Genomic DNA, 18,755 nt, shown 5'->3' with positions numbered 1-18,755 from the left:
GTGTATGAATGCACAAGATAAATTAATATAATATCAAATGTGCATTTATCATACTCGACTGTTATTGTAATTAATTAAATATAATAACTTTCTGTTTCTTTTATTAACTCATAAATTTTTAATGAGCTATTAATTTAGTTGATTAAAATTCTGAAAGCAGCTCAGTATTGAGACGATTAGAGAAAAAATGTTTGGCACGTTGCCATGGCTTCATTCAAATTCCTCACCTTGAATAATTGTAACCTTCACTGTGAAAAAAACATAAACCTGTAATTATCAGCTCACAACCCCATCCACAGTGTCCTTCTGCCAATGTCTATTTATGCTCTGACCAATAACCGGTGATTAGACATAATAACTGGGGTGGAGCTGTGTCAGTCATTGCTGCTGCATTCTTGATTCTGAAAATATGTACATGCATTTACTTGTTTCCCTTATGAATAAATATATTTATTTATTATTTATTAGATTCACCAATGGTAAACATTATGTTGCTTTTAGGGCTGAAATTCATGAAAGTTTGTTTCATTGATGGATGGATGGATGGATGGATGGATAGATTTTTTTGTTTGTTTGTTTGTTTAAATAAAAAATAAATAAATAAAAGCTCAGAATTCTGTGGAATAAACAGTTGTCAGTTGTCACGGAAAGTATTGGTCACTTTTATTTTACTGTATAAAACAGAGCAGCATGAACATTCTGCTACACTTCTGCTTTTGTGTTTCACTAAATAAAGAAGTTATACGGGTCTGGAATGACATGAGGGTAAGTAAACTTTTCATTTTTAAAAGGGAACTATATCTTTAACAAATGTTTAGTTTGATGTTATGCTAATATATAATAAGGATAAAATATTTCCCAACTCTAACCAGTTGCCGGAAGGCAAAATAAATAAATAAAGTGATCATGATTGCCATAGCCATCTGTTTATTGTGAAGGGCCTGGCTGGCATAATCAGCCTCACAGTGGGAAGCGTGCCCACTTCCCACAAGACACTTCCAAGTGCCTGGTGCAGTGCAGTTTCCACAAACAGCCCCTTAACGTCTTATCAGCACTCATATCTGTTACTGCAATCAGTGCTAGGTTAACACACCTTTCCTGTTCTATATGCTCTCCGAACATTAAAAGAGAAAAGGTGGGGTAAGAAAGATTTTATCACATTCAAATCCTTATGGTCCTGGACTAAGCGAAAAGATCACAGCTGCTGTAATTAGAATCAACCTCAACTCAGAGCACCGCCAACGTAATGGGCTCCCCTCCACTCCAATCATTTGAAGAGCAGATAAAGAAGCAGAAAATGCCAAACCCCACTCTCTCGTCTCCCCAAACCAGTCTGCTCTTAAAACATGATTTGATATATTTACAGCTGCCCTTGTCATCATCAGTTAAATGTAAAATTACTGTAATGTGCACACGTGTTACATGCATCCTCAGGCCTTCCATGACCTTGGCATGAACTCCCATAAAGCCTGTGAATTAGACCTGCTGTTAAAGATTAGCGGAAGCTTAAACACTGAAAGCATGCAGCTGCAGCTTTATAGTTTTATGTCATCCATGAAAATGAAAAATGCTGCAAGATTATACGTATGCTACTATTTACAGGTGTTAAAGTGACAGTTCACCCAAATATGAAAATTCTGTCATCATTTGTGGTTGAATTTCTGTCCCTCCGTTGAAGGTCAAGATAACCAAATCTTAGATGATATGAAGGTCATTATAGTATCGTAAAATTAATGATATATTTTATGAACCAAGCAGCTGAATCCAAGGACCAGATTTACTGTCAAACCCTGATTTGGCATAAAAAAAAAAAAAAAAAAACTACTGTTATGATTTACTAATAACAGGCAGTGGGAAATTAGCGCTTAAAAGGTGTGGACAGTTATTTTTGCAATCTACTTTATTAGAGCTGCAGTCCGTAACTTTTTTTGCGTTCCGTATTTAAAAAATTTATATATTAAGCGAGTACAACATGAATCCATTTTCCAAACCATGTTTTTGGCTTGTCCTGAATCATCCACAGTGTTAGTTGTGTACTGTGTTCTTTAATGTGCACCTCGTCAGTAAATCAACTTTCCTCCTCCCATCGGCACAATTATGGAACACAATTATGGAACACTCTAAGGCTAATTTGCCCTGTTTAGCGGTCTAAATCTGGCCCCAAGTCTTGTGAACATACCTCATCGGTTCTCATGCATCACACACAAGCTTCCGTGTTTACAAGAAGTGATGACCTAGATTAATTATTAAGATGTAAATAAAAAACCTGGTCATAATATAAAATGATCTGATCTCTTTCATACATTAAGGTACTTGATTCATATGGATTCATTTTACAGCTCCTTTATGATATTTAAGGGTCTTGTTTTGGTTAATTGACTTTAAATGGAGGGACAAGTTTCATTAAAAAAAAAAATCTCTAAAAATGTCAATTCTGTTATTGTCATATTCCTATCTCAGTCCAAAACCTGTATCACTTTCTGTCTTTTTTTACAGAACACAAAAGATGTATATATATATATATATATATACTTCTGAAGAGCAGAGGCTGTGATTCCTGAACATTCATTCTAATAGAGTCACACATATAATAATAATGAGTGATGTGACACAGCTGCAGACAAATTGAAGTGGCAATGCACATTTCAAAACACACTGGTCTGTTATTGTTTGCTTATTCTTTAGTTTTGCATCTAGGGCACTGTGGGTTTATTGGAGAGAGTCTTGACACTCTCATCTTTCTCAGATATTGTTGGCAAATCCAAAGTCCAACACATGGACACGACCATTTGTCTTTGTCTAATTAAAAAAAAAAAAATAAAAATACTATTTGTTCCTCTCATCTCCAAGGACTCAAAACAATATGTTAAAAGCATTTTGTTCCTAAAAGGCTCTTCCTGGAAAAGCAAAGCTATCCTACAGAGTCTGATTATTGTAACCTTTAAGGATATAAGGTATGAGGGGGTTATGCAATAGTATACAAAACTAATTTGTTGGCATCATATAAATTATGATAGCGTTGTTACTTCTAATGAACAATCAATGTGCAGAAAGGGCAGTCGATGCATTATTGAATTTGTTTGTGTTGCTTTTATTACCCTTTACGCTTTTGATGTTAGAATTTGCCTGCTGTTATGTAAAATTATTTTATTCAATAATATGCTGCTATTGTTTGAGGAAGCACACTTTTGTGGTGTTCCTTCTTGAGGTAAAACCACACTATGTGATAAAGTCAATATTCTTAATAATTATGAGCCATTGAGAAAATAGAAAAAAAAAGCTTTATATTTTACATTTGCAACTTTATATTTTATATCTGCCAAACTAGCAGAATGTTATTTAACAGGAATGCGATGAAGAAAAACAGACTTTATTTACAAAAGGCAAACATAAACTCAGCGTGTGCATTACTGAGTACCGACAAACAGAACTAAAACACAGTAACTTAAACAAGGGTAATCAGTGATGAACACCTGCAATGACTTATGAATCTCTGTATCAACACATTAGAAGCAGGCTAAAAGTGCTAAAAGTCCTTGAAAATAAAACCAACAGATCATTATTGTTACAATACCTCACAACTGTGACTATTTTTAAATGTAATTGTGATTTTGTATCTCACAAGTAGATTTTTTTTTTCATTATTTTGAGTTCATATCTCACAATTGCAAATGTGTAGATGACAATGTGACTTCATTTCTCATTATTGTTATGAAAAATAATTTTATGCAATAAAAATAGTGCTTGAGGAAGCATGCTTTGTGGCATTTCATCTTATACCATATGTGAAGAAATCAAGAATTCTAAGGAATTATGAAAACCCGGTTATTGCTACATTTCCTTTTTCTGACAATTACAGCATTATATCTCACAACTGCAACTTTATTTCTCACAATTGTGTTTTTCCTCATTATAATGCCTTTGTTTTCTCATATAGTCTACATATCTCTCAGTTGTTACTATATATGGCAATAATTGCCAGTAATTCTGAAAGTATCTCACAATTGCAACCTTATATCTGTCAACTTTTACTATGTTTCACAATTACAAATTTAATTCTTGTAATTCTGACTTTTTTCACAATTGCAACTTTAGTTGTTACTATTTTTGATAATTAAAAAAAAATGTATTTCTTATAGTCCTGACTGCATCTTTTTATTTGCAACATCTCTCTCAATTGTTCCCTTCTTTGGCAACTGCAAACATTATTCTCATAATTGCAACTTTGTAAATCATAATTTTGACTATACACTGTAAAAAGTAATCATTGAATCTACTTAAGAGAAGCTTGTAAATACAACTGATTTTGGCAAATTTGTTGGTTTTACTCGATTAGGCTGTGTAATATTAACTTTCAGTTAGATGCGGTAGTTAAACTAAATATCTTAAGTAATCCGAACTTTAGAACATCTAGTGTATTGGACTAGGCTGACACAACAATGTGGTTGGCACAAAAAACATAATGAATAACATATAGAGAAGTCAGTACAGTTTCCATCAAATATGTAAATGTATATGTATATATATATATATATATATATATATATATATATGTGTGTGTGTGTGTGTGTGTGTGTATGTATATATATGTATACGTATATGTATATATATATATATATATATATATATATATATGTGTGTGTGTGTGTGTGTGTATAAAGCAGCCATGTTTTATGGTACAATGGTTTATGGTTTGAATATATGAATATAAAAAATATTGTTCTTAATTTTCCCCATTGGTGGGGTGAAATAAATGAACAACCAATAAGATTTAAGCTTATTGGCAGGTCTGGACGAAACAATTAATATATGTTTAAGAACTGTTGCCATTTCTTCAACTCGGCCTGTAACCGCCAGAAAACTAAAGAAGAGGAAGAATTTTTCGTCAACTCGTTTTCATCCCGCTTGACGCAGTCTCTGCGCATGCGCAATGTTAAATGGACGCAGGTGTTCGGAATCGAGACGACGACGACGAACTTGTGTGGCAGCACAACTAGGTATGTTGATGACCTACTTATAAACTAAGTTCTCACCGTGTACGCTGTCGTCATTGTATTGAGCATAAAAACTTAAATAAAATAATTTATTTTGCTCGATGTGTTGTAAGCGCAAAAGGTCCATTTTATTAACTTAGTTTAAACGAAGTATACGTTACTGTCTAACCATCAGTTGAGACCAGTTTCTTATTTGTTACATTACAGAAATCGATTTTCAGTAAACATTGTTTTGAATATACAGTTTGGAAGAGATTTTAATCAGTTGTAAGAGCTTTGTCATAGGCCGTTAACTGTGAGGCCTGTAACTTACTCCGCTTCTAGAACATGCTCTTCACGTGTCGTTCACGTGGAAATGAACCGCGTGAGATAACTTATGCGTTACGATAGCTTCATTAAGTCATTTCTATATTCGATTTTGTGATTTATTCATGCAGTGGAAGTGTAAATTCACCTTTTTTGTGTGTGTGAAAAGAGTGCTCAGCTGCTAAAACACTACCGATTGAAATATGGAAGAAGTACTCCAATTCCATGTATCTATACCGATTGTCTATGTTCAAGTCATTTAATTCACTTAGAGTGCACTTAACGAAAAATCATTCACATCAGGTAACGTACATGGTAGCCAGACCAATGCACTTAAGAATACCCCTTTGATATTTCACTGCCTACTTCGCAGTTTTGAGGAGCCCTGCACAGAATCCATAGAGGCAGCACCTGAAAAATAATGAAATGGTGCAGTGTCCATACTGAAATTGCAATTTTAAGAGTAATGTCTACTCTACATTTAATTTATAATTAATATAATTAAAAATTTACTTTTTGTGTCTTTCTGATAATTTAGGTGCTCATTGATTGGCAGTGTCGGTTCTGCTTTGCCAAAAGGAGTGAAATCCAGGAGGAGGAGGAGGTGGTCCAGTCGGAACATTTTCTATGCAGATTTAAAATCGAAATTCAACTTCATTTACCACTTTTGAGGTTGATGTTTAATTTATACTTGCATGTTTCAGTGACGTGATTAATTTTAGTCTGGCTTACCTTTTTTTTATTTATTTATTTTTTGATATTGGAGTTCAGTCGCATATCTGGCAAAAACCTGCAAACCGAATTTTCAAGAACTGGACAGATTCACTCAACGGTTCATTCATATCTTCAAGGCCAAAGGGGGAGACATTGGATGTAAGCTTAAGAAGATTCTGCAACAGATTGAAAATGAGGTAAGCTACACAGGCACACCCTATTTATTTATTTTCTGGTAAAACAACTGTTGCTCTGTGTTGTGTTTGTGCTATGAATGCTATTAACTCTTACTTTTTACAATGTTACATAACTTTACAGAAATCTGAAATCATTGGTAGGCGAACAGCCGTTCTTCATGGCCTTCCACTTCTCCTTAGAGCAGACCCGACTGATTTTTACAAGACATGTTTTGTAAGTAGCTTTGTCTGTGATTATTCTGGTTATTTAACTGTTGCAAACACTTCTTAAACCAATTTTGCGACCTGATAGGAAATGTAATTAAGAAATATGAAAAAAATTAGGATACAGAAAAAGTGAAAGATAAATTAAGAATTAATAGAAAATAAAAAATTAAAGCAAAAAAATATTAGTTAGATAAGAGAGTAAGATCATGAGAACGAAAAGAGTTAATAATGTTTAGGAAATTAGACAAAGGTTGGTACAATTAAGGACAACAGTCCGATAAGGAGAACAGAAAAGAGGAGGTATCTCATCAGAATTATCTTAATTTGTGTTCTGAAGATGAACAAAGGTCTTACTGGTTTAAAACAACATGACTGTGAGTAATTAATGACAGAATACTCACTTTTGGGCGAACTATCCCTTCAACAAGAACTAATCGCTAATAAGCAAATACTTAATATTTTATAATGTAATCATTATTGAAGTGATTGATGTTTCTTGCATGTTGTAGTTTGACAATAATTATTTGATCCCTAATTAATGCGGTGTGTAGCTTTTTATATTTTATATAAGTACTCCTGTCCATATGCCGAAATGACAATGTTGAGATTACATTGTTTTTTTTTTTAAATTTTTCATTGGGCTACCTATAGCTGTCGTCATTTTGTGCTTTCATTGAGACATTGTTTCAACAATGTTAGGAAACATTTATTTCCATCAAGAGTTGCATTAATTTTTGGCCAAGATCTTGTAATGACAATGGGAGAGTCAAGCCAACTCCAGCATATCCTAAAGGCTTTCAGTAGGGTGAAGATCAATTCAATTCATAAATGAAAATGATTCCTCATGCTCACTGAACCTTTTTTTTTCTTCACACTTTTGGTCCAAAGAATCTTGACACTGTCATCCTGAAATATATGGAGATGGGTGTTTCTTCTGACATAGTTGTGTAAATGGATAGTTCACCCAAAAATAAAAACAAAAATTGTCATTAATCACTCAGCCTTTTGTTGTTCCAAACCCGTAAGAGTTTCATCCATCTTCAGAATAAAAATGTACGCATTTTGAATGAAATCGAAGAGCTTCCTGATCCTGCATTGACAGCAATGTAACTAAAATGTTCCAAAAGCCAGAAATGTGGTAAGGACATCTTTAAAATATTCCATGGGACATCAGTGGTTCAAACTTAAATAAAAATAACTACAAGAATCCTTTTTTGCCCAAAGAAACCAAAAACATGGTTTGTAAAATGGATTCATGATGTACTGACTCATTATAGAAATTGTCAATTTTGAACACAAAACAAAAAGCTACGGACTGGAGCTTTTATTGTTTTGACCCATTTTGGTATCACCACAAAATCTACTATTTTAACTAAAAGTTCAGTGTTTATTCACAAGTCAAGTCACCTTTATTTATATAGCGCTTTAAACAAAATACATTGCGTCAAAGCAATTGAACAACATTTATTATGAAAACAGTGTGTCAATAATGCAAAATGATAGTTAAAGGCAGTTCATCATTGAATTCAGTGATTCATCTCTGTTCAGTTAAATAGTGTCTGTGCATTTATTTGCAATCAAGTCAACGATATCGCTGTAAATGAAGTGACCCCAACTAAGCAAGCCAGAGGCGACAGCGGCAAGGAACCGAAACTTCATTGGTGACAGAATGGAGAAAAAAAAAAACCTTGGGAGAAACCAGGCTCAGTTGGGGGGCCAGTTATCCTCTGACCAGACGAAACCAGTAGTTCAATTCCAGGCTGCAGCAAAGTCAGATTGTGCAGAAGAATCATCTGTTTCCTGTGGTCTTGTGGTAACAAGTAAACAGTCAGTAATAAAATAAGAACTAATGAACAAATCACAAGCACTAGCACCAAATAAATACACAACTACAAAGACACAAAATAAACGGGGGTTTACGTTTTTTGGGGTAGTTCTAACAATAGTATTTAGCTATAGAAATTACATTGCCTGGCCAAACAACAACAAAATAATCCTTGGAAATACTTAAGTGTTAGAATTTTATTTTGGCCAGACAATGTATATTTAATTTATGTAGTGAAGATAATTCAGTGTTGCTTTACATTTAATTATTCAATTTCTGCAGCTGAATTGTTAGAACTGCCTGAAACTTAAACCCCTGTTTATTTTGTGGCTTTGTTGTTGTGTATTTATTTGGTGCGACTGCTTGTGATTTGCTCATTAGTTCTTATTTTATTACTGACTGTTCACATGTCTTGAATAAACACTGAACTTAAGTTAAATTAGTAGATTTTTGTGATTTGTCAAAAAAACAAAACTTATTTTTAGTTTTATTCTTATCGACATAAAAAGTAGCTCCGGCTACAACGTTCTTATACAAGACACAGACAGTTCTGTTTATTAACCGCCTGAGCACCAAGTTATGGACTGCAGCTTAAATAAAAAGAATACATTTTATTTTGTGGCAGCTCAAGTAAAAAACAATTGTGGGAAATTCAAAATATATCGCAGGAAAACAAAATCATCCTCTGCATCTGCTGCTGTGTCAAATATGAAAAGAACTTTGCGTCATAATACGTTAATTTATTTGCATATTTTTAACATGAATATATGTTCTGAATGTATGATGTTACTTTCACTTCATTCTTGTCATATGCTGCTCATGTTTTTAGGACTGTGATGACAAAGGAGAGATGTCCGGAATTTCAATCGGAATATTGTTTGTGATACCTGAGGACTCTGCAACCGTGCCTTACTGTTTGCATCTGGATGCCACATTCACTGCAATTATTTTGGAAGGTAGAGTTGTAATGGATGATCTGGGAAACCTTCCCAAAGCAATGTGCCTGCTTTTTTGGCTCATTTATGCTCTGAATGTAGAGTATCCTGCTGTACTGAAGAACATGTTTGATTTCTTTCAAAGTGTGATTGTCACTCGGGGCAAGTCTCTCAAACCTGAAAAATCGCCTGTTGCTGTAACATTGTTGTGCCATGATTGACCATTTTTCAGTTTGTTCAGAATTGACCATTGCGGAGATAGAAAATAGTAATCAGGAATGTAATTTTATATTTTAGAATATAGTGTAGTCTTTAAAGAAACTTTTAAAATAAATAGGAAGGTTGTTCAGTACTAAAAAAACAGAAGAATCTTTTGTTTCCTGTAGGAAAACGTGCAATTTGCTTAACAGGGTTAAGTGGTTTGTTTTAGAAAAGGTGCTAATTTTAGAAAAAAATGCTGTATTTCACCACTGTGAGAAAAGGTAAAAATGTCAAAAAAGGGAGCATTGATTGTATGTAATTGCTGTATGTGAAAAAATGCAGTGTGCTGTGTTGATTTGAAGGCATGACATTGTTTTATGGAACAAATAAATGTCCCAGTGTTGTGTCAAAGATATTTTGTCTGTCTAACTTAGAATTTTTAGTACAACTTACTTGAGAAATTTAAGGTAATCAGTTTCCACACTTTTTTCTAGTAATGTGAACAAGCAGACTTGTTAAGTTTACTCTTTTGATTGTACTAAAATTATCTTGAATGTGTAAGTTGGCTCAACTGGTCAGATTGAGTTACGAATACTCAAGTTTTCTAGTTACCACTACAAATACCCAAGTTAGATTTGCAAAGCTGCAATAAGTTGTATCAACTCAAAATTGATTAACTAATTTGCTTGAGAGATTTGAGGTAATCAGTTTCCACAGGTTTTCCAAGTAAATTCAACTAATTGCTTTTTACAGTGTAATCGCAAACATTATTTGTAACAATTGTGACTTTTAAATTACATCTTACATGTCATTTTAAATTGCATGATATTATTTTTCACAGTTATACGGAAGTTTATTTTATTTTTTTATTTTTTTGCCGTACAAATGTGACAAATTCAGTCATTCAGCTTTGCATTAAACATGCACTGTTTTTCAGATTCAATCCCAAGCTTGTCAGTGCATCAACTTGCATTTCCTTCTAACACATGAGTCTCATCATATATTCTGTCTTTACACAAAGGTGCTCACTCAGTACGAATGAACTGAAGTCATTACATTACCAAAAAGCATTTGGGAGACGCAGGGCCCTGCGTAGAGCCCAAGAGCCTGTCTATTCAGTTGTATATGCTTAGTCTTCTATCTTAGTCAGCAGTTTTTCTGAATAAAGCAGGCTGAAAGCACCCATCTGTCAGAATAAAGGACAGTTAAGAGAACCTCTCAACACAAACCAGAACAATAGATGGTTTCTCTCTCTCTCTTTTCTGCTGGACCATTCCGAGTGTTAAACCTACTGAGTTCTAGTCTGTACATCACACTAAAGGCTCCTAGCTGTAGTTGTCCGTTTCTTCACTGGTTAGAAACCAGCTTTAATGTTTCTCTAAAAGAGAACTAACTCATGTCAATGCGCAAAGGGGAGATTTACCTGCATGTGGTGTGTATCGTTAGATCTGGAGTAGACTGACAGATCCAAACTCCTCATCACCGCTCCTTTCCATCACCCTTGTCAGATCCCCATTTCTCAAAGAGGACTAGTATTTTAAATGCTCCCTGTCAACTGAGATGCTAATAAGAGAAAAAATGACTACACTCATCTGTCTTGCTTTCTGTCAGCCTGCCCAGACAGCACTGGCCGACAATGTGGCAAAGCCGCCAGATTCACCGTGTTGGTTTCAACACAATGTGTGCTGAGCAGCCGCAGGTGCTTGTCTGGATGTGTTTTGAATAAGTCTGAGGAGAGACAGAGCTCCCAGCAGGAGCTGTGAGCACCACAGCCGCCTTCCCAATTAATGCATCAGCAGCCAACACATTTGTCCCCTGGCTAGATATTTCCTATCGGCATGTCAATACATTCTCAGCTGTCTTAAAAAAACGACATTTGTGGCTCCCTCAAAGTCTCCAGTAACACTGTTCTATTGACAAGTGAAGGCATACAGTCAGTCATATGTCTTATTGTCAAACAAAAGGTTCCTTTTCAATGTCTTCCTTTGGAACATTTTTAAAGCACAGAAGAGTCCATTCCATCCAACAAAACAGTACTTAATCTTTACATACTCGGCTGAATGAGATGAAAAGGTGGACTGCAACCAAACGATGAAGCAGAACAGATGTTATTCCATTTTTTTTTTAAATCACAGACGTCAAAAAAGCCATTTAAATATATTCTGTCTTTAAGGCAGTGTAAAAGGGATGAATTACACTATACAGCTGCTTGTTCTTTTGCAGTGAAGGGACAGCAGGGTGATGTGGTCATACGAAATGAAAATTTGGTTCAGTTAAAATTTTCAAAAGGCCTCTCATTTTAATTTCACAGAATGTACTCAAATTATTATCTAAAAACTCAAACTGCACTGTGGCTACAGTATAATGTCAGTATACAGTAGTATAAAAGGTGGTTAATCTGATGCACTAGGCTGCATTTGAGATAGCATACAAACAATATTTGAAAAGAACAGTCATGTTGGCAGTCTGTGTAGTTGGATGGTGGAACTCCAGTAAATCAATAATGATATGACTTTATTTAGGATTATATGGTGTATAGTGTGTAATTTGGGATGCAGTTTATGTGTAAAGAACCATGTTTTTTAGAGTGTAGCACATCCAGATTAAAGTCATACTATACAGATTCATACTATTCTATATAAAACATACTTTATAAAAAAAAATATTTTAAAATGTATGCGATTTTGGACAAAGCTACAAATTTAAACCTGCACAATCTGAATTGAAGAAAGTTACAGTTATTGTGTGCACTAAGTATTCTCAATGTACATATGATTTGGCACACAGTGAGTCAATAAGATATTACACCAGCACAAAATATAACTGGCACTTCCATTGTGGTGACCATGGTAACAACTGACCTGTAGTACATCACTGATACTGCTAACAGTTACACATCATCAAGTGCAGAATGACACCAGTCTGGACGGGTCACACTGTCTCTTATGACAGAAAGGTGAGATTTTCCAACAGTTCTTCTTGTTGATGGTGTTGTTATATCCTACTATTTGTGTTCCAGCCTTCTCTGTGTTTTTAGACAATGATGCAGTATGTGACATTTCATCTTGTGTAGACTACTGTTTGTTTAAAAAGAAAGTCTTATAAATGGCATAATTAGTCTATTGAAAATACAAATTTGCATCTATTAGATGAAATTTGTTTTCCCACTGTCCATTTAGAATGTTTCAGCAATCAGATAATTTACTGCCTGAGGATTCTCTGATTATCTTGAGCCACACATTGCAACGGTTTAACCCAGGGAGGTCTATAACACCTGGAGAGAGCTGTCCATTAAGCATTCTCATTCATCTCAATGGCAGCTTCTTAGGAGTTATTTATTTCACAAGTTTGTAAATGCAGGATCATATTTTGAGTTTTGTGTAGAAATGTTTGCCTTAAAAAGAATAAAGTATTAAGGCTGGCACTAATGATTATTTTTTGTTAAACAAGTAATCGGCCGATTATTCTGACAATTAAATCGAGTAATCGGATAATTCAATTTTGTGTGTGTGGCAATAAAAAGAAACCTAGTTGAACACAAGCCTTTAAAATGACTTTAAATATATTTATAATAGCAATAAAAAAATAATTATTATTTCAAATAAAGTATCAAAAGCAAGTAATCATATGGTTTTATTGAATGAAAGAGCTAAAATACATAATATATTGTAAACAGAGCTAATATAGCATTATAACAAATGACTGCAAAGGGTGCCTACGGTCAGATGATATGATTCTTTTTAATCTTCACAACACAATCTAATTGTTTAATATTGACTATACAACATTTAATTCTTTAACGTTAATATTTTGGCACTTCTTTACGGCAGAAATGCTAAAGCCACTTTTTTTGAGCATTTAGATATCAAAATGTGTGAAATCAAAGCTATGGTTTCTACCTTTATTTTGAAATTGTGTGAAACAGTTATCAAATTGAGAAAGATATTGACATATTCTGTGTTTGCAGAGGTTTATGAATCATTTACCTTACAAATCTAATGAAACGTCATTCCCAGATTAACTTTATAATAAACCCAAACTTACAAAAAAATCCCAGAGATGGATTCGAGACACATGTAAATGATAACAGTTTGTGTGGAGCAGCATTTACTACTGTGAACAGAGACAATCTGACATGTGCGTGTATATAACCTACACATACGTATGTAAATAATTAAAGCACGTATACAGTATTAAACCTGCGTGTCATACATTAATTTGAATCACGGCATTTGTGAATTCACAATAGCATTGAATACACAACAGCACAGAATTCAAAAATGTGCCACTTTTGGTATTTTGGATTTGTTTTTTATCGAGTACTTAAACTGAATTGAGGAATTGTGACAGCCCTAATTTTGAGCAAACGCAAGTCAATTTAACAAAATAGCTCTCCACAAAACTCAGTTCACAAATGTGTTAAATGTCCTTTTTATTACCAAACATAAATCTAGTGCACAGAACTGTGGCTGAAAAATCATTTCATAGTTGCTTGGCTGACGTATGACATCCCAGAAGTACGACTTAAAATATGAAATTTAAGTGATATTTTCATGTACTAGGGACAACTTATTTGCATTTTGAAAACAAGAGTATACTTCGGAATAGCCTACCTGTGTGGTCATAAAAATGTTGTCAAACTTCAAGCCAAAATAAGTGGCCCTCAAACAAACTTCCTCTTTACAAAATTAAAGGGGGGGTGAAATGCTCGTTTTCACTCAATATCCTGTTAATCTTGAGTACCTATAGAGTAGTACTGCATCCTTCATAACTCAAAAAAGTATTTTGTTTTACTATATTCATAAGAGAAAGATAGTCTGTACCGATTTTTCCCGGAAAAACACGACCGGCTGGAGGCATGACGTGTGGGCGGAGCTAAATAATCACGAGCGCCAGTAGGCTTTTGCGTTGAGAGCGTTTGGAAGCTGTGAAACCATCATCCAAAACAAACCAACAGTCAGATTCAGCCATTTATTTATGATCCAGAATCAGATCCAGAGGCTGAAACTGAACGAGAGCAGCAGCAGCAACGACTTGCTCCGAGCGAGGCTCGAACCCGGGTCTCCAGCATAGGAGGGGACGCACTAACAAGGAGGCAGAGATATTTTAAGCAGTTTTACTCACCGCCTGCGGTTCCAACACACGATCGTGACTCTTTTTCGTTGGGATTGCATCATCCTTAAGAAATAAACGATACGCAAATCCGTCGTCAAACTGGGCCTTGTTTGTAAAACAAGCATCTTCGAAATGCAGGGAACAAACACAAACACTTGCACAACTCCGTTGATCCTCTGTAAAAATAAACTCCGTCCACTGATCCCTTAATTCTGTTTTTTCTTTGGTAATCTGTGCAGAGTTGTCTTGCCCTGGCAACCAAAAACACTCTTTTGTGACATTTCACGACACTCTCGCTCTGATCAGTGTGCTCAGCCTCGCTATACTGGAGCGCGTGCTCTTCCATCAGACGTGCCCGTAGGACCCATATAAGGAAATTCCGCTCCATCTAACGTCACACAGAGCCATACTCGAAAAAAACTTTCCGAAACTTGTGGCAAACCGGAAGGAGTATTTTTGGAACAGAAATACTCCTTCAAACGTACAACTTAATTTTTGAAACTTTGTCCATGTTTAGCATGGGAATCCAACTCTTTAACAGTTTAAAAAACTCAGTATGCATGAAATAGCATTTCACCACAAAGGACCTGCAGCAGGACTGTGGACATATATAAAACATAATAAAAATAATAATTATATATATATATATATATATATATATATATATACACACACACACACACACACACACACATGCACATTTTAAATGTATTTCTCAGTATGAGACATTTTATACTTTTAGGATTTATAGAAACTGTTTGGGGTCTTGTAAAGGTTGAAAACTGAAGACTGTCTTCAGAAATTCCATGAGATGACTGTATTAAGAGCCCTATGAAAGGACTCTGTTCAGTCTAAATTCAGTCTACCCACTTTCTGAATATTTTAACTTATAAATTAGATGTTAATAAACTTGAAATGTATCTACTAGGCTAATAAGCAAAAAATAAAAACATAGGGAAAGAGTGTACAGCATAATGGGATTTTCACAGTTTCTACCTCTGGATGCCCTGAAGTTATAGGAGACGATTTAGGATAAAGGATATGTTTCCTTGCTGTTAAAAATCAACATTCTAAGAGGCAAGGAAATGCATCATTTCAGGAACAAGAATAATCATCAATGCATGAATCAAAATCACTTTTAACACAGGTGATTGTGACAGTGTACTATGTGTGTGTAGTGTGATACAGTGATACTGTGTCTCACAGTAGCATTAACAACTTTTTAAAATTTTCTTTCAAAATTAAACGCATTGCATCACTGAACATTCCCACAATGCACTTCCAACAGTCAATCATGCCACAGGAAATTACTCTCATTGAAAATGAATGACTTCTAGTTGTTTTGTCTTACTAGTAATTGTTTTGCAAATCCCTATGTGTGAATGTCTCTTAAGATTAGCCACGCAAACATAAGAACGTAAGCATTTAAAGGTTTGAATTCACTAGACAACATTTTAAATCTGGGGTGGGGGGGGGGGGGGCAAAAAAGCAGGATTACCAGACTTTAAAGTTGTTCCAAACACAAACAAGTCACGCAGAAACACGCCTCAGGAGACACATGACAACTGAAAACACTATGTGTTCTAAAATGATCTCAAAAGCCAATCAACCAGAAAGAATGTTTTTAATAGACCTTAAATTGGAAATAATAAATAATAAATGCTGTGAGGAAATCTGATACATGAATGTCAGGACTCAGCTGATCAACATTCTCATTATCGAGAGGAGCTGAAGTAATTGGTTTCTCTATTAAGCTATGTGACCTTTTAGTCCTTTCATAAAACAAAGTGTGGATGTTATCCTTGAAAAGCTCTGAGTAAGTGTGCACATTCAATACTTACAAACTGGTTCGGAAAAGAAGAATTTAACCTTTGTATCACGCCATCAGACTGTGCACCTTAAACGATCCCCTCATTCCAGGATGTCGGCTGTCGTTTTATAATAGTTCTAAAGGGTAAAATTAGCAACTGAATTCCAGAAGGACAACAGCAACATTATCCCCTTTAATAGAAGAGCACTAAGTCTCACTAAGATAATTACATCATTATCTGTCTATCAATCACCATTTGGTGTTGGGAAAATTACATGAATCCCAAAGCTCAGGAAATATGAAGTACATCACCTTCCATGAATTATTTACCAGCTTGAGCATTTGAATAAGACTGAAGCTTGATACATGATGAAAAAGCCAGCCTCACTTCATCATGTTTATGTATTTTAACAGCTAAGAACTACAGCAAAGAAAGAGATGCACTGTATGAGGCTTTTCTTTTTGGCTTCACCTTCACAAAGAATGAAAAAATAATTAATTTACAGATCGCAGTAAGAACTTTTGTTTGTGTGTGTGTGTGTGTGTGATTAATGGGAATGGAGGTAAACTATAGAAACGTTTTCTCATGTTGAGTGTTCCAGTATTTATCCCAAGGCTAATAACTTCAAATATTCAGACATTTAAAAAGAAATAGATGAAAGTGGAAGGACCTCACTGTAATAAACATATTTACTGACCTTAGTGTTTTGTTCGTACGAATAATGAAGTTAATATCACACACTCAGAAAATGAGGCTTTGTTTTTGTTCTGTGAACTTTAAGACATGCTAAAGCTGAAATTTTGTGGAATGCATAGATTTGAAAGAAGTAAAATACTTTACATTGGTTATCAACTGACAAGAGATGTATGTACACAAAAAATGTTAATATTATGAAATAAATAAGGCTCACTAAAAGTTAATCTTTAAAAGCACTAAGAATTTAATAACACTGTAGTCATTAATTCTCTCATTAATAACTCACTCTCATGTCGCTCCAAACCCATAAGACTTTCATTCATCTTCAGAAAATAAATTTATATATATTTGTTGAAATCTGAGAGCATTCAGTATGCTTCTATAGTATGGAAGCATATGGGTAGCATTATTCAATTTGGGATGTAATATGCAAAATGACAATGCAATATGTAAAATGGCAATGCATTTCTGTATTTATATTTACATTTTCCAATACATCTGTGCAACGTTTGGTGCAAAATGAAAATGAAAATTAAATTACATAATTTTCATTTGCCATTTACTACACCAGTTTTAAAATGTAAAATGAATATTAATTTTAACGCTTTATAAGTTGCAAAATTAAAATGGAAATGTATTACAGAAATGATTAGATATGTCTAACATGTTAAAGCAAAAACTGTGGCAAAATGATCATTTAAATGCTATTTTTCTTAATTGCATTAACACTCACAGTCAAGACACTCAAGTCAGAGACTCAAGTCTCAAGAAGAGGATTCAATCAAGTGAGACAACATGGACAAGACAGTTGGTCCGTGTATGTTTTGATCATTTCGGTTTATGGCTTCAATATTTAATTCACACTTGTGGGCGGAGCTGAAACGCTGCTTTCATCTGATTGGTCGAATCGGATCGGTTTTCATCTGACAGATTTCAGCTCGGTCTTGTCATTCTTTCAGGCAAAATAAGAGTCAGTGCGAGTGAAGCACTGAAATGTCTGAAACTACGCTCACTGTTAATTAGCATAATATTTGAATCAGATGTAGCTGGGCACATAATTCGTGCTGCTGAGACCTGCAAATTATTTCTAGGTTGTAGTATTGTATGAATATTGTTCCACTGATAAATACAGTGCAAATAGTTCTGTCCCTTTGGATAACAGTGAAGTGGAATTTAAAATCAACAATAGACTGAACAGTTCCATGTCTGTAACATTTACCACTCTCATATTTTAAGTCATAAGGCACTAGGTATGTGTGTGTGTGTGTGTGTGTGTGACATTAATAAATAATTGTAAAAATGAATATAGTTACATTTCTAAATAAAAATAGTAAAATTAGCTCTATGCTGCTCAGTGCTCCTGTAGCCTACCTCAGAGCGCCCTCTCGCGGCTGTAGACGGTAATGTTTTCTCTTGGTCTTGAATAAATGTGACATATAGTCCAGTGCGACTTATATATGTTTTTTCCTCGTCATGACGTATTTTTGGACTGATGCAACTTATACCGATACAGTTAACATTATTATTATTATTTATTATGAGAGTAATTGACACAGACTAGAACTTTAATGTTTCACCCAATTCAGCTCATATCTTTAGACTCGTCCGACTCGTGTTGCTTGTATAACTGGCCAGACTTACCTTCCCAAAAAAATCCTATTTAATTTTATTTCATAAATTTAACTATATTTATTTCCACTTTACTGTTATCCAAAGGGACAGAACTATTTGCACTGTTTTTATCACTGGGACAA

At 34.6% G+C, this 18,755-nt stretch overlaps 1 protein-coding gene across 10 annotated transcripts; it reads left to right on the top strand.

Annotated features, from left to right (window-relative positions):
• Positions 1–4,972: 4,972 nt before the first annotated feature.
• LOC127968909 (uncharacterized) lies at positions 4,973–9,792 on the top strand. Of its 10 annotated transcripts, none has more exons than XR_008156159.1 (5): positions 4,973–4,997; positions 5,839–5,972; positions 6,072–6,211; positions 6,333–6,425; positions 9,073–9,792. XR_008156159.1 is itself a non-coding variant. In XM_052570329.1 (5 exons), exons 1-5 carry the CDS (start codon positions 5,526–5,528, stop codon positions 9,397–9,399), a joined length of 786 nt encoding a protein of 261 aa, XP_052426289.1. In that variant the 5' UTR covers positions 5,086–5,525; the 3' UTR covers positions 9,400–9,792. The 10 variants fall into 10 exon arrangements, 6 of the variants coding, with proteins under 6 accessions (XP_052426289.1, XP_052426291.1, XP_052426294.1 ...); XR_008156161.1 differs by having other exon boundaries at positions 4,979–4,997; positions 5,857–5,972; XM_052570329.1 differs by lacking the exon at positions 4,973–4,997 and adding an exon at positions 5,086–5,603 and having other exon boundaries at positions 6,058–6,211.
• The last annotated feature ends 8,963 nt before the right edge of the window (positions 9,793–18,755 follow it).

Source organism: Carassius gibelio, chromosome B12 (genome assembly GCF_023724105.1).
Source record: "Carassius gibelio isolate Cgi1373 ecotype wild population from Czech Republic chromosome B12, carGib1.2-hapl.c, whole genome shotgun sequence".
In the NCBI taxonomy this organism is placed as follows: Eukaryota; Metazoa; Chordata; class Actinopteri; order Cypriniformes; family Cyprinidae; genus Carassius; species Carassius gibelio.
Note: the sequence above shows the minus strand (reverse complement) of the source record. Positions and strands in the feature narration are given on the sequence as shown.

Excerpts from the sequence above, each read along its gene's own strand:
- LOC127968909 (XM_052570329.1), top strand. The coding sequence starts at position 5,526 with ATGTATCTATACCGATTGTCTATGTTCAAGTCATTTAATTCACTTAGA. Across the intron at positions 5,604-5,838 it reads CGAAAAATCATTCACATCAG|GTGCTCATTGATTGGCAGTG; the intron begins GTAACGTACATG and ends CTGATAATTTAG. Across the intron at positions 6,212-6,332 it reads TGCAACAGATTGAAAATGAG|AAATCTGAAATCATTGGTAG; the intron begins GTAAGCTACACA and ends ATAACTTTACAG.